The 13,790-nt window shown below is 37.2% G+C and overlaps 1 protein-coding gene across 2 annotated transcripts in view; it reads left to right on the forward strand.

The window, feature by feature from the left end:
* SBF2 (SET binding factor 2) overlaps positions 1–13,790 on the forward strand; it is a 696,898-nt gene that overhangs the window by 660,530 nt on the left and 22,578 nt on the right. For both annotated transcript variants that reach the window (XM_037839994.1, XM_037839995.1), the window contains one exon: positions 11,226–11,352. In XM_037839994.1, coding sequence (XP_037695922.1) covers positions 11,226–11,352 — 127 coding nt within the window. The remainder of the gene's footprint in view (positions 1–11,225; positions 11,353–13,790) is intronic.

Below are 13,790 nucleotides of genomic sequence, written 5' to 3' on the forward strand. Positions count from 1 at the left end.
CAGAAATGGATTGGCTTTTACAATGGGGGGTTATCAGTTCAAAAATTTACAGTTCTAAGGCAATGGAAATGCCCATCAGTACGACACCTTCTCTGAAGAAAGGCCGGTGGCATCTGGGTTTCCTCTGTTACATGGGAAGGGACATGGCTGGCTCTGCTCATCCTTCCCTCCTGGGTAAATGGAAAGACACCTTATATTCTTAATATTGTTAAGATGGCAATCCTCCACAAATCTATCTACAGATTCAATGCAATCCCCATCAAGCCCATTGACATTTTCTGCAGAAAAGCTGATTCTAAAATTCGTATGGCATTTCAAGGAAACCAAAGAGTCAAAAGAGTCTTGAAATAGAAGAACAAAGTTGGAAGAGTCATACTTCCTGATTTCAAAACTTAATACAAACCTACAGTAATGAAAACATCTGTCTATAGATATATAGGACAATGAAATAGAATTCAGGGTTCAGAAATAACCCATACATCTATGGTCAATTGATTTTCAACAAGGGAGCTGTTCCAATTTGCTAAAACTGCCAAAATGCAATATACCAGAAATGAACTGGCTTTTAGCAATGAGGATTTATTAGGTTGCAAATTTACAGTTCTAAGGCCATGAAAATGTCCAAATTAAGGCATCAAGAGGTAGATACCTTCTCTGAGGAAAGGCTAATGGCATCCAGGGTTCCTCTGTCACATCAAAAGGCACATGGCTGGCTCTGCTGAACCTTCTTTCCTGGGTTTAGCTTCTGATTTCAGTGACTTTCTCCAGAATGTCTCTGGGCTTCTGTCTCAGCTTTTCTTTTAGCTTCTCTCAGCACTCTGCTTGTTTCTCCCAGGGGCAAACTTTGGATTACATATCTTAGCTTCCCTCCAAATGGTTTTCTCAGCTTCTCTGAGCTCCCTTTCTCTGTGAGCTCTCTTAAAGGACTCCAGTAAGGGATTAAGACCTACCTTGAATGGATGGGGTCACATCTCCATGGAAACAATCTAATCAAAAGGTCCCACCCGCAATAGGTCTGCCCCCACAAGATTGGATTAAAAGAACATGGCTTTTTATGGGGTACATAATGGATCCAAACCAGCACAGGTGCCAAGACCATTCAATTGGGAAAGAATACTCTTCAACAAATGGTTTTGGTACAACTGGATAGCCACATCTAAAAAAATGACTTTGGACCCTTACCTCATACTATATAATACAAAAATTAACTCAAATGGATCAAAGACCTAAATAGTAGAATCAAAAATATAAAATTCTTAGAAGAAAATATAGGAGCAAATCTTCCAGACCTTGGATTTAGCAGTTGTTTCTTACATACAACCCCAAAAGCACAAATAACAAAAGAAAAATGGATAATAAAATTTAAAACAGTTTTGCATGAAAGGGCACTATCAAGAAAGCACTGATACATACTACAATCTGGAGAAACCTTGAAAACATTATGCCTAGTGAAATAGCCAGTTGAATATGTCTACATATTGCATCATTCTACTTATATGAAATGTCTAGAACACATAATTTTATAGAGACAGAAAATTAGATTATTGGTTGCTTAGGGCTTGGAGAAACAATAAAAGAAGATCTAACAGCAAGCTAGTAAAATGTCAACACCAGTAGACTATGATAAGATAAATAATGTAATACCTAGAGCAACCACTAAAAAATCTACATAAGGAGATACACTAAACAACACTCTAGATAAATCAAAATGGAATTTTAAAAAATTCTAAAAGATGTTCAGGAAATCCTCAGAGGGCAGAAAACAGAAAAAACAAACAGAAAACCAAAACAAAAATGGCAAACTTAGGCCCTAAAATATTCAACAATTATATTAAATGTAAATGGTTTAAATATACTAACTAAATTCCAGATATTGGCAGAGTAGATAAGAAAACATGACCCAACTATATGCTTTTTACAAGAAACTTGCTTCAAATATAACAGTGTTGTTCATGACAGCTTTATTTGTAATAACCAAAACCTCAGGTGGGGGGGTGGGTTGGGACGTGGAAATGTCCTACAGTAAGCAAATGGCTAAACCATCTGTGGTACATCCATACCATGGAATACTACTCATCAATAAAAAGGGATGAACTATTGATATATGCAGCATTTTGAATGGATCTCAAGAGCATTGTGCTGAGTGGAAAAAAAAAAAAGCCTTTCACATACTATATGATTCTACTTATAGAACATTCTTGAAATGACAAAATTATAGAGAACAAATTATTGATTGCCAGGGGTTATAGATGGGGGGGGGTGGAGAATGGATGTGACTATAAAGAAGTAACATGAGAAACAACCCAAATGTCCCATTAACTGCTGAATAGATGAACAAATTCTGGTATATCCATGGAATGGAATACTGCTCAGCAAGAAAAAGGAACAAAATATTAATATTCACAGCAACATGAATGAATCTCACAACCATTATTTTCTGTGAAAGAAACCAGGCAAAAGAAAAGACTATACATTGTATGATTCCATTTGTATGAAATTCTAGAAAAGACAAAACCATAGTGTCAAAAAGCAGATTAGTGGTTGCCTGGGACCAGAGATCAGGGCAAGGGATTGACTGTAAATGACACACTCTTTTTAGGATGAAGAATTATTCTTTATCTTGATTTGTGCTGTGGCTTACACAACTGTGTACAATTACCAAACTGCTTAAAATAGGTAAATTTTATTGTATGAAAATTATACTTCAATAAATCTGAAATACAGATCCCAATATCTCAGTACCTGGAGTTCCAGAAAAATAAAACAGTGGCTATTTAGTTTCTCCAGAAAATGTGTCAGTCTGTTACCCAGAGAGCACTTAAAGCCTAACTGCCTGTTTTCTAGAAGCAGGGCAGGAAGTGAATCCAGGGAGATACCAGCTGAGTATGCAGACTTTTCCTTTTTCCAAGCTATTTATGTCCCACACCTCACCTCTAACCCAATTGTGTCTGGTGTTCCCAAGTCCAGAGCTTATCAAGTTCAGTTTTTCCAGAGAACAAACCTGTAGTCTCTTGTTCTGGAAAAGGTGATCACGTGGCTACATGGGGTGTGAAAGGACCCTGAAGTCTAACCACTGCCTCTATAGACTTCCAACTCATCCACATTTTCAGCCCTCATTTCATCCCTGTATTACTCAGCACTTGGGCCTCTGAGACCTGAGCCTTTCTGTTTACAGGGCAAACTGGTACCTTCTCAGCAGGTTTTCCTCCTGCAGGTGTCACGGTGTCACTTCTGCTCTTCTATCACTTATTGCTATTCTTCCTTCCATTTTCCGTCTTCCCAAAATTTGCTGAATTTTCTTGGCCTGCTACTTCTCTCCTCCCAGCCTCCCCACCCCTTATGGGTTTTTACCTTTTAATTCCTTTCTGAAATTTTAGAAAGGAGGGGAAATATATTTATTTTTTAAATGGGAGGAAGGTTGCAGGAGGCTGAGTTTGTATAGCTGAATTTGGATTAAGTTAAATGCATTACTAAATATGTTAAATCTCTGTGTTCAACTTGCATGATTCCACATGCTTACACATTAGAGTCAGCAAAAGAAGTCTACTCACAATCAGTAAGAGATGGGAGGTTCTCATATAAAACATACTGTCCTTGCAGATGGGAACTTCATTCTGTCCCAAGCACAATAATTACTTGGAATATAATGCTCTTATTTTATTTTCAGAGGTGGGGTGGTAGGATGAGTCATCTAGAATATTGAAAGGTAACCTGTATTCTGTAAGTATCCCTTACGTGGTGAGGACAAAGCAATTTAACATAAACTGAAATGAAGTATAAATTACATTCCTTTTATCTCTAGAACACATTAAATAGATGCTTAAAATAATGCTGTTATATAAAGCAACTTGTGGTATATGTTCAATTTTTGGTTACTGTTTTTATTTTAAATAAGGAATTAAAAGTCAAGTTCTATATAAACCAGTTGGTTCTGAAATCAAAAAACAAGTTGACTTTTAATAAAGCTCAATTATTTTTAGGTGATTGTTTTACAAATTGTGGAAACTAATATTGCTTAGGGTCTGAAGATCCCTTTATAGGGTGATGACAAATCAACCTATACTACATTAAAAATTTTTTAATTAAAATTGAATTTTAAAAAATTTTGCCTGAACCTTTCTTTGACTTAGTACACCATACATAATAACTTGAGTGCAGACAAGTCATGACCAAGTGAGCATATGACCTTAATTGCAGAACGTAAAGAATGCTTAGCTATAATAGCTATCAGCTTTGGTGAAGCAAATTATTTTCTGCTGTAAAGAGATTGTTTAATCATTCAAAAACAGAGGAGTCTAAGAAGAATGCAGTTAACAAATAGTGCTTCTGACTTAATTATAAGGTAATGTTTCATCATCTCCTACATACTGGTTTTAGGCATAAGAAAATGCCTTCTTTGAATGCCTTTCAAGTGAACACTAGTGCTTTACATGTCTCTGGCTTTGACCAGACAATTCGAATTAGTGCTGTCCTCAGTCTCTCAGAGGCCCAAACCAGAGCCAGGCCCCAAAACAGAAAAATAAGTTCAAAATTATACAGCAGCAAGTGAAACTTTCCAGGGTGGAATGTGTTCCCTGCCTATTAACCATTTCTAACATGCTGAGTGCCAAAAGGCAGGCCATGGAATTATGCCTAGCCTTGTCCATTAGTACTAATAAAGTTACAAAGAAAACAAATGAAGCCCTGATCCTAAATTAGAACTGCCTCATCATATAAAAAGCCATTGTTTATGCCAGTATATCCAGGTGTCAGATGAATTATAAATGCTAAATCACTGTTTCATAATAGCAAAATCTGGCAGATATTTTGTTGCTTCTAAAAGAAATTTGCTTAGCTCAAATGATATCATTACAGGATGCTTCCTTTTCTTAAAACAGTTGAGCCAAATTCAAAAGGAAAATTCATCCAAAATACAAAGATGAAATTTTTATCTAAAATTCTTTTTTAAGTATACCAAAATGAAAATTATGTATAATATCAATGGAAACAAGAAGTGTAAGTATCCCTTTTATTTTTCAGCACTTGAGTAAATTTTGAGAGCATCTCAGAACATTTTCACTGTTTCCTACAATGAGAAAAACAAACAAGTAACAGTTTTAACCTTGCCTTCGAAGTTTATTCAGATTGAAAATTGACTCACTCTGGTCTAGCTTTTTGATGTGATCCTCCTCACTGTTATCCCATGCCAGCAGTATGCAAGCCCTTTTCCAAAGAGAAAAAATATTTGCTTTTTGAAGATGAGACTTGATTATGAGCACGTGTGTGAGCAGCTTAGTGCTCTCTGCCCCACACACACGCATGCAGGTATGTTACTCTGGAATGTGTCCACTAATACTGGCGAAATAGTTGCAGCTAATGGATTCATGGTATATCCAAGTTTCTGGTCTCGGCCTGCCTCCCATTCAACTGAAAACAGGACATAATTGGCAATAACCCATGCTGTTTTATAACAAAGCAATTTTGCATTCAGGCTTTTAATATTTAAACCCATAAAATCTGAGTTTGCATATTGGTCCTACCTACTGAGTTTGTGATCTTAGACAAACTGTTTAATTTCTCCGTGCTTCAGTTTCTTCATCTATATAATATGGAATGATTTTGAAAAATCTTATGCAAAGTGATTGGCACAGTACAAGATACTTAATAAAGTGCACAATTAATATTTGTGAAATCTTAATCTGTGAAATAGCAAAAACAAATGTTGATACTATACCTATAGTTTTGCAAATGTTGGTACCATTCTCTGTACAGTCTTTTGTAGCTTAATGTTTGTAATTCCTAAAAGCATAATCCAATTTTAATTTATTATGTTTCATAGCAAAATGTTGATCTTTCCTGGGATTAGAGTCACGGCTTACTTTTATGGGCCTTTAAATTTTACAAAGCACTTAATGGCACATGGCAAAAAATAAAACAAAAAAAAATTCATGTTTCTCCAAATTCCATTTCAGATTCTCTTATAAATAAGTGAAATTGGCAAGTTTCAGTAAGTAATACGAAGCAAAACTAAAATGTCTTTGTCTTTTAAATCTGTATTTTTTTTTTATCTTCAGCAAGTTAAATATAAAATTATTTTGAACAGAATCCAGATGATGCCTAAGAGGCCTAAAACTATATTCATCAGCATATTTGGGGATATGCTCATGTAGATTTAATTTGCTGGCAGAGATGCCTATTATTCCCAATTCTTCACAATATAATAAGGCTAAATTTATCTCAAGAAGACTTGTATTTAGGCCCCAAAAATCTTGTGACCAACAATAGGAAAAACAAATGAAACCAAAAGCTTTTCTTTGAAAAGATATACAATGGCCAATAAGCACATGAAAAGATGCTTAACATCATTAGCCATTAGAGAAATGCAAATCAAAACCACAATGAGATACCACTTCACACCCACTAGAATGACTTATTTTAAGAAATATATAGGAAATAAGTGATGACAAGGATGCAGAAAAATAAGAACCCTCATACATTGTTTGTGAGTATGTAAAATTGTACAGTCACTGTAGAAAACAGCTTGGCAGTTCCTCAAAAAGTTAGACATAGAATTACCGTATGACCTGTCAGTCCCACTTCTAGGTATATAACCAAAAGAATTGAAAACAGGAACTCAGGCAGACATTTGTACACCAGTGTTCATAGCAGCATTATTCACAATAGCCAAAAGGTAGAAGCAACCCAAATGTCCATTTACAGATGAATAGTTAAACAAAATGTGTTATATACATACAATTGACTATTATTCAGCCATAAAACTTTATAATGTGCTGATATATGCTAAAACATAATGAACCTTGAAGACGTCATGCCGAATGAAATAAGCCAGACACAAAAGGACAAGTACTGTATAATCTCACTGATACAAAATAATTAGGATAAGCAGATTCATAGCGTCAGAAACTAGGGGATAGGGTAGGGTAGGGAATGGATAGTTAATATTTAATTGATAGAGCATTTCTGTTTGGGGTGACAGAAAAGTTTGGTAATGGATTTTGATGATAGCAGCACAACATTGTGAATGTAATTAACACCACTGAATTATATATTTGAGTGTAGTTAAAAGGGAGAAATTTTAGGTTGTATGTTACTAGAATAAAAATTTTTAAAAATCCATAGGACTGTACAACACAAACAGTAAACCCTAATGTAAACTATGGACTATAGTTAATACTACAATTATAATAATATTATTTCATCAGTTGTAATAAAGGTGCCACACTAATGCAAAGTGTTAATAATAGGGAAAACTGTGGGTGGAGGGGTAATATAGAAACTGTATTTTTGCATGATTCTTCTGTAAACCTACAACTTCTCTAATAAAAAAAAAAAGTTAAACATACACCTACCATTTGATTCAGCCAGTCCATTCCTAGGTAATTATACAAGAGAAATGAAAGCATATACCCATAAAATGGTTTGTACATGACTGTTCATAGCAGCTTTATTTGTAATACCCAGAAATCTGGAAACAACCCACATGTCCATCAACAGGTGGCAAGTATATTCATACAATGTAATACTACTCAGAAATAAGGAATGCACTATGACTAATCCAACAACATGGATAGATCTTAAATAATTATACTTAATGAAAGACGGCAGACCAAAAAAAATTACATACTTATGATTCCATGTATATAAAAACTCTCATTAAGTACAAACTAATCTGTAGTATAGAAAAATCAGTGTTTGCTTGGGGAAGGAGGTGCAGGGAAAGGCAAAAGGGAGGGTTTACAAAGGGGCATGAGGAAACTTTTGGGGGTTATAAATAAAGGCTATATCTTTATTTTGATGACAGCTTCATGGTTGTATATATATATATCAAAACTTATCACATTGTATACTTTGTGGCAGCTTATTGCATCTCAATTATACTTTAATAAAGCTTTTGAAGCCAAAAATCTTGTGTCCAACAAACCTCTAAACTCGTACCCATCCCCCTATCTCAAAGTCTGTGCTAGTCTCCCTGGCCTTCTATTAAAACAATACTTAGCAGAAGGAGAAGCATGTGGGTTGTACCTTGTGGAGACTGTGGTGGTACGGCACAAGAATCGAGGTGTCTCATTTACAGGAAAAGAAGCCAATGAACTGTACAAACTGTGAATCCCTGGGAAGTAGGGCTAAATGGAGACAGTGACTTTTCTTCCCTACTAGAAATCTAAGCACCAGATTTTGTCTTGTGAATGTAGTCAGCCCTTCATTTCTTTATATATTACAGTAGAAAGACATTTCAGAAAATTCCTCATTTCTTAATATCAGATTCCAAATGTGGTATCTAGATATTAATCAATCCGACATTCAGGTCAATCTGATTTTTTTCCCCGCTGAAGAACTTCTTGTTTGCTTGTTGCTTGAATTATTTTTTTAAGAGTAAAAAAATAAACTAAAAAATTGTTCTGCACCTCCTCTTCCACCTGCCTGGTAATTAACCCCAGTCTGGGGGCAGATTGTTTTTCAGTGCCAAGCAGTTATACAGTAAGCATGGAGTGTCAGTGGAGCAACTGCAGTTTATAGCACACAGAACTAACTCACACGCACGCGTGCGTACACACACGTACCTCTGAGCCCTCACACCTTGATGCTCTCTAAACACCAATTCCAATTCCAGCAGAGATAGCTGAATGAGCTCAGAGGCATTGGAGAAATTTCTATTCTTTCTCACATAATTGTTAAGTTCTGGGTTTGTGGCAAAGCCAGTCACTGAGAGTGGGCGATTAAAGCATTGAGAATAGTCATTGAGAGGAAATGTTTTGTAGTTTGGAATCTTTGTTTAATTGAAGTTTTTAAAGGAGTTTTAGAACATATGTATAGAAACTTTTGATTGTGGACTCAGTCAGTAGAAAAAGCCTGAACTTTCTTCTCCCCCTGGGAACAGTAATCCAGGGCTGGCCTGTGACTACTGAAGGCAAAGAAGCTCTTGGAGCTTGGAGCTCACTCTGCCTGAACACATTGCAGATTTCTCTTCCCCAAGAGTCTCAGACAGCAAAGTTCCATCCTCACTGGGTCTGTCCCCTTCTTCAGTCCTACCATCCTAGAGCTGAATCTCCCCTCTCCATCATGTGCACATTGGCCCACTGGGATGGTGCTATTGATACTGAACCAAGTTCTCACACCAGAGAGATTTACATGGCATTAAAGGACAGGGCATGAGAAGAAAATACAGGAAACTTCAGGACTGAGCACTGCTTAAGAGGGGAGCCAGTAATACCAGAGAACCTAGCTTAGCAGAGAGTCAAATTGACACATATGTGTGCCTATGTACAATAAAGGTGAATATTTGAATGAGGACTGCTGTATTAGGAGAAGCAGTTGAGACTAAGACAGAGAGAGCTAAGAAAGAAAAGCTGATTTCTAAAGTCTGTATTTTCCATTATAGGAATGGAAGAAAGTATTACTAATTATAATAACCACTTATCCAAACTATTTCTTTTTGTGCCTATTTATAATGCTGCAAAATAATAACTGTTGATCCTTAAATATGTGTCAGATTAGCTTAAGTTATTTAGTTACAACTGAAAACTGCAAGTATGCATAGCCTTTCTAATGAGTTGCTCATGTAGCATAATCACAGAAACTTGTTTTGTCTAATCCCTTCATTTTCCTTGATGTAAAAATCCATACTTAATACATATGCTTGCAGTTTTAAAAACATGGAGCATGGCTATTCAGAGCCATGTCACAGTGACCCTTGGAAGGATCTTGTGTTTACAGAGACCTGATGCAATAGGAAGGGCAGTGGCTTAGAGTGCTTCAAGAAAGCAACTCCAGGGTATACAGACCCAGTGCATAAGAATCACACCCTTTCAGTGAGTCTTCCTAAAATCCATTTTATTTTGCAGATCTTATGACCTAAAATACTAGTTCAATTAAAAAGCCAATAAGAAATTGTTGCTCAAAAAAAAAAACCTTTACTCATCACCAAAACCTGGGTTTCTAAACCAGACAATAAACTTTGATAAACCAATAATATCCAATTTGTGACTTTAAATTCCCACTGGTTCATTGAGCAGTTAATATATTACATGCATCCCTGCTCACTTTGGCTGAGCATGTGTAGGTCCATATTGCCAAATTAAACAAGGAGAGGAAAGCTGATGTTTATACAACCTGCCGTCAACGTTCACTTGAAACAGCTTTTAAGCACATACAATTATGATTAGAACTTGTCTCAACCAAACAGAAATGCACTAGCTGGTCATGAGCTTGCTTGAGCAATATAAAGGTGAGATTGCTAGGTGGACTGGAGAGTCATCACAAAGTCATTAGCCTACCTTCTGCCAATGTGAGATGCCTCCACGGTGTAGCTTGCCTAACGTATGCCCATAGGTCAGTGTTTGTTTCAAGTTTTATCCTGCCCTTTTCCTCCCATATCATTCCTTCATCCTTATTCTATAGTCAGTGACCTCACTGCTTATTTACTGAGAAAAATTAAGTTTAAAAGGCATAAGCTCCTCCCTCTTCCCTTGGCTCTTTCTTGACTCCTCTATCCCTCCTTGTTTCCAAGGCTATTCCCTATATTTGGACCCTTAACCTCATTCATTCCTGTTTTTCCAGGGCCTTGTTCTCTTAGTTATTAGTTCTTTATACAAAATTTATTCTCCCTCTATTGGCTCTTTCTGCATTGCCTTGAGACATGCACACATTTTTGTTGTCCAGAAAACTTCTCTTGCTCTGCCCTTAAGACATGATCTTCCCTTCTCATTCCTTTCACTGCCAAACTTCTATAAGTACTGTTTTTCTTGTTGGATTTCACACTGTTACTCCACAAGCTCCTGAAAAGCAAGAACCATAATTTATGTTGATTTTATATCTCTGCCAAGTGTCTATCATAGTAATGTAATGATGGGGTGCAGATCTTGGCGTCTAACAAGGCAGCGTTCAAATTTGGGCTCATCAGTTACTTTTGAATGGCACTGGATAAGTTGCACAGTCTTGCTGATCCTCAGTTTCCTCATTTGTAAAGTGGGTTTAATAATGCCTACCTTGCAGTGTTATTGTGGAGATTACAGAAGATGTTTATAAAACACCCAGCATGGTTTCTGGCATATAGTAGGTGCTCCGTAAAGCTGGTTCCTTTCCCGTCTCCCCTTATGGTATGGATTCACATATTTGCTGAATGAGTAAGTGAATGGTCTCCTGCATATTTCAGGTCAGCATTCAGTGGCGTGACATTCCACTCTGTTTGGTTTGATTCTTACTCTTTTCTTTGCCTTGTGTTTCAGGTTCACAACCAGTATCCAACTGAGTTTGAATTTAATCTGTATTACTTAAAGTTCTTGGCTTTCCACTATGTGTCTAATCGCTTTAAAACATTTCTCCTGGATTCAGACTATGAAAGATTAGAGCACGGTAAGTGTTTGTATGCCCCTATTCCATCTTTATTGTTAGTTTTGCATGTTTTTGGTTTTTTGAAAAGAAAACCCTAATAAAGTAACTGCCCCCAAGTGTGGTAAGGCCTTGAACTATGAATGTGGCAGTATGAATGGGTGCCCAGATTATGAGATTTATGTGCTTGTGTTAGCTCTTAGGGAAGGCAAGTCACTCCTGTAGCAATTTTGTAGAGTTAAATAGTAAATATTTCTATTTTAATATTCCAAAGTATTGGCATTGATTTAGCAGAAACTTTTGACTCAGTTTTCCATCCCTGATACACATTCTAGTAGGAAGGCTGCCTACCCTGGGAGGCAGTGTGCATAGCAGTTAAGACCAGGGGCTTAGTAGAGCTAGTTACTGCTGCCTTAAGCCTGCTCTTACAGCGGACTGACCCGTGTCTAAGTGGTGACCATATCACTCAGCTCTGTCACTAAAAGGAGCAGCATGTGCAGACAGTGTTGGCCTGAGTGAAGCATAGGTGTTTCTCTCCCTGGAGTCGTTTTTTGTTTTTTTGTGTTTTTTTTTTTTTTTTTTTTTTTTTAATAGAGCAGTTCGTTTTACTCAGTTAAGCTGATCAGCAAGTTGTTTTAGCAGCATGTAGATGTGGCCAAACACCAAGGCTTCCTCTCTAGCAGATGATGGTTATCTACATTAGAGAAGCAACAAGGTCTAGTGCAGAGATTCCTGGGTTTGAGTAAACATTATAATCATGTGAGGAGCTTTTTAAACTATCAGTGTCCAGGAAACACCCCCAGGCCAATTAAATCATCATCTCTGGAGGTAGGACTTAGGCATCGGTAGCTTTTAAACTCCTCCGGTGATCCCACTCTGCAGCCTATGCTGAAAACCACCACTCATATAATGGGGAGGCTTTGGGTATATCATATCATCTCTCTGACCCTCAGTTTCAATACCTGAAAAACTGAACAAGGATACTTGTCCTGCCTATCACACAGGGTTATTGAAAAGATTAAATAAAATGGTGTGGATAAAAGGGGTATTTTTCGTGTATATATAAAGATTATTCTGATTATTTGGAAACATAAGTATTTCCATCTGTGTCCTGGTTATGTGTTTCCTTAAAATTCATAAATATGCATTTAGGATCCTAGAATGTCTGAGCCAAAGATTATCTATCCAAGGGCCACCCACCTAATTAGCATTGAAGAAGGCAGGCTTCAGGTCCCTAGACCAGACCAGGTTGTCTATTTCAGGTCTGTTACTGTCATGCTTGAGTAGACATACTAGTTATCAAGCCTACACAATAAGACACCTATGAAACATTAGTTAGGAATAGCTTTGGTAACTACCCTCTGCCAGCCAAGACAAGGAATTTGAACCACTGCTGGTAGAATTCATCACTCATAATTCTTAAGGTTTCATTGGAAAAGCCTAAACACATTAACTCTCCCGTGTCCTAGAAGATCAGTATGCTGATTATACCGGATTATAGAATTGTGATTTGATAGGATTTGACACTAGCTATCTGATGATTCCTACTTTTTTAAAAGGTGTTCTCTAAGCCAGCCATATGGTTATAAAAAAAAAAGTCCATTGGACTTGGTTCCAATCACCAGGTGTTATCATGACTGAGAGTGGCTTGGGGGAGGGGAAGGAGAACCTACCTAAGGCATGGAGGACCAAATGTTGCATCTTCTCTTCCAGCTCAGCTCATTCTCTTCCTGCCAGACAAAAGTGCTCGGAGCCTATTCCACCCTGGGCTGACTACTGTGCAGCTGTTAGATGTAAACCATGCCTCAAGGCCCCGAGTCGAGGGTTAAATGAGGTGACCTTAAAATCCATTCCAACCCCTAGATCAGTCTCAACTTTGCAAATTGGAATTACTTGGGAAACTTTAAAAATCATCACTATCTTAGTCTTATCCCCAGAGACTCAGATTTAATTGGTCTGAGGTGACACCTGGGCATCAGGATTTTTTGAAAGCCCTGGGTTCTTCTTACTTGTAGCCAAGGTTGAGAACCACTGCACTAGATCCTGCGGTTAAAAGGTAGCCCCACATTATAGGTTTTTGTGCAGCCTGAGACATTCCTTTCTGATAAACTAAAATGTTTTGTTGGCTTTTGACTGAGTTATTTCATTCAAAGCCTGACAGCACTGCCAGGAGAAGCATCCTTCCTGGTCTTTTACAGAAATGCCTTCTGCCTCACCCTGACACATCCTCTTCCCTGTTAAAACCAAAGTGGGCTCATGTGAAAGTAACAGATTAACTATTTGAAAGATACAAAAGGAGCTTCAGAAGATCCCCAAGGTATCCCCCCTAAATTCTCATTCTGTTTTCAAGTCACCCAAGGATGCAGACCATACACATCTGTTATCCAGACATTCCATCATGTGATTTGCAGTATATGTAAACTACTAACAAGAAAACACTTTAAATGGCTTCATAATAAATA

This window comes from Choloepus didactylus, chromosome 6 (genome assembly GCF_015220235.1).
Source record: "Choloepus didactylus isolate mChoDid1 chromosome 6, mChoDid1.pri, whole genome shotgun sequence".
NCBI lineage: Eukaryota > Metazoa > Chordata > Mammalia > Pilosa > Megalonychidae > Choloepus > Choloepus didactylus.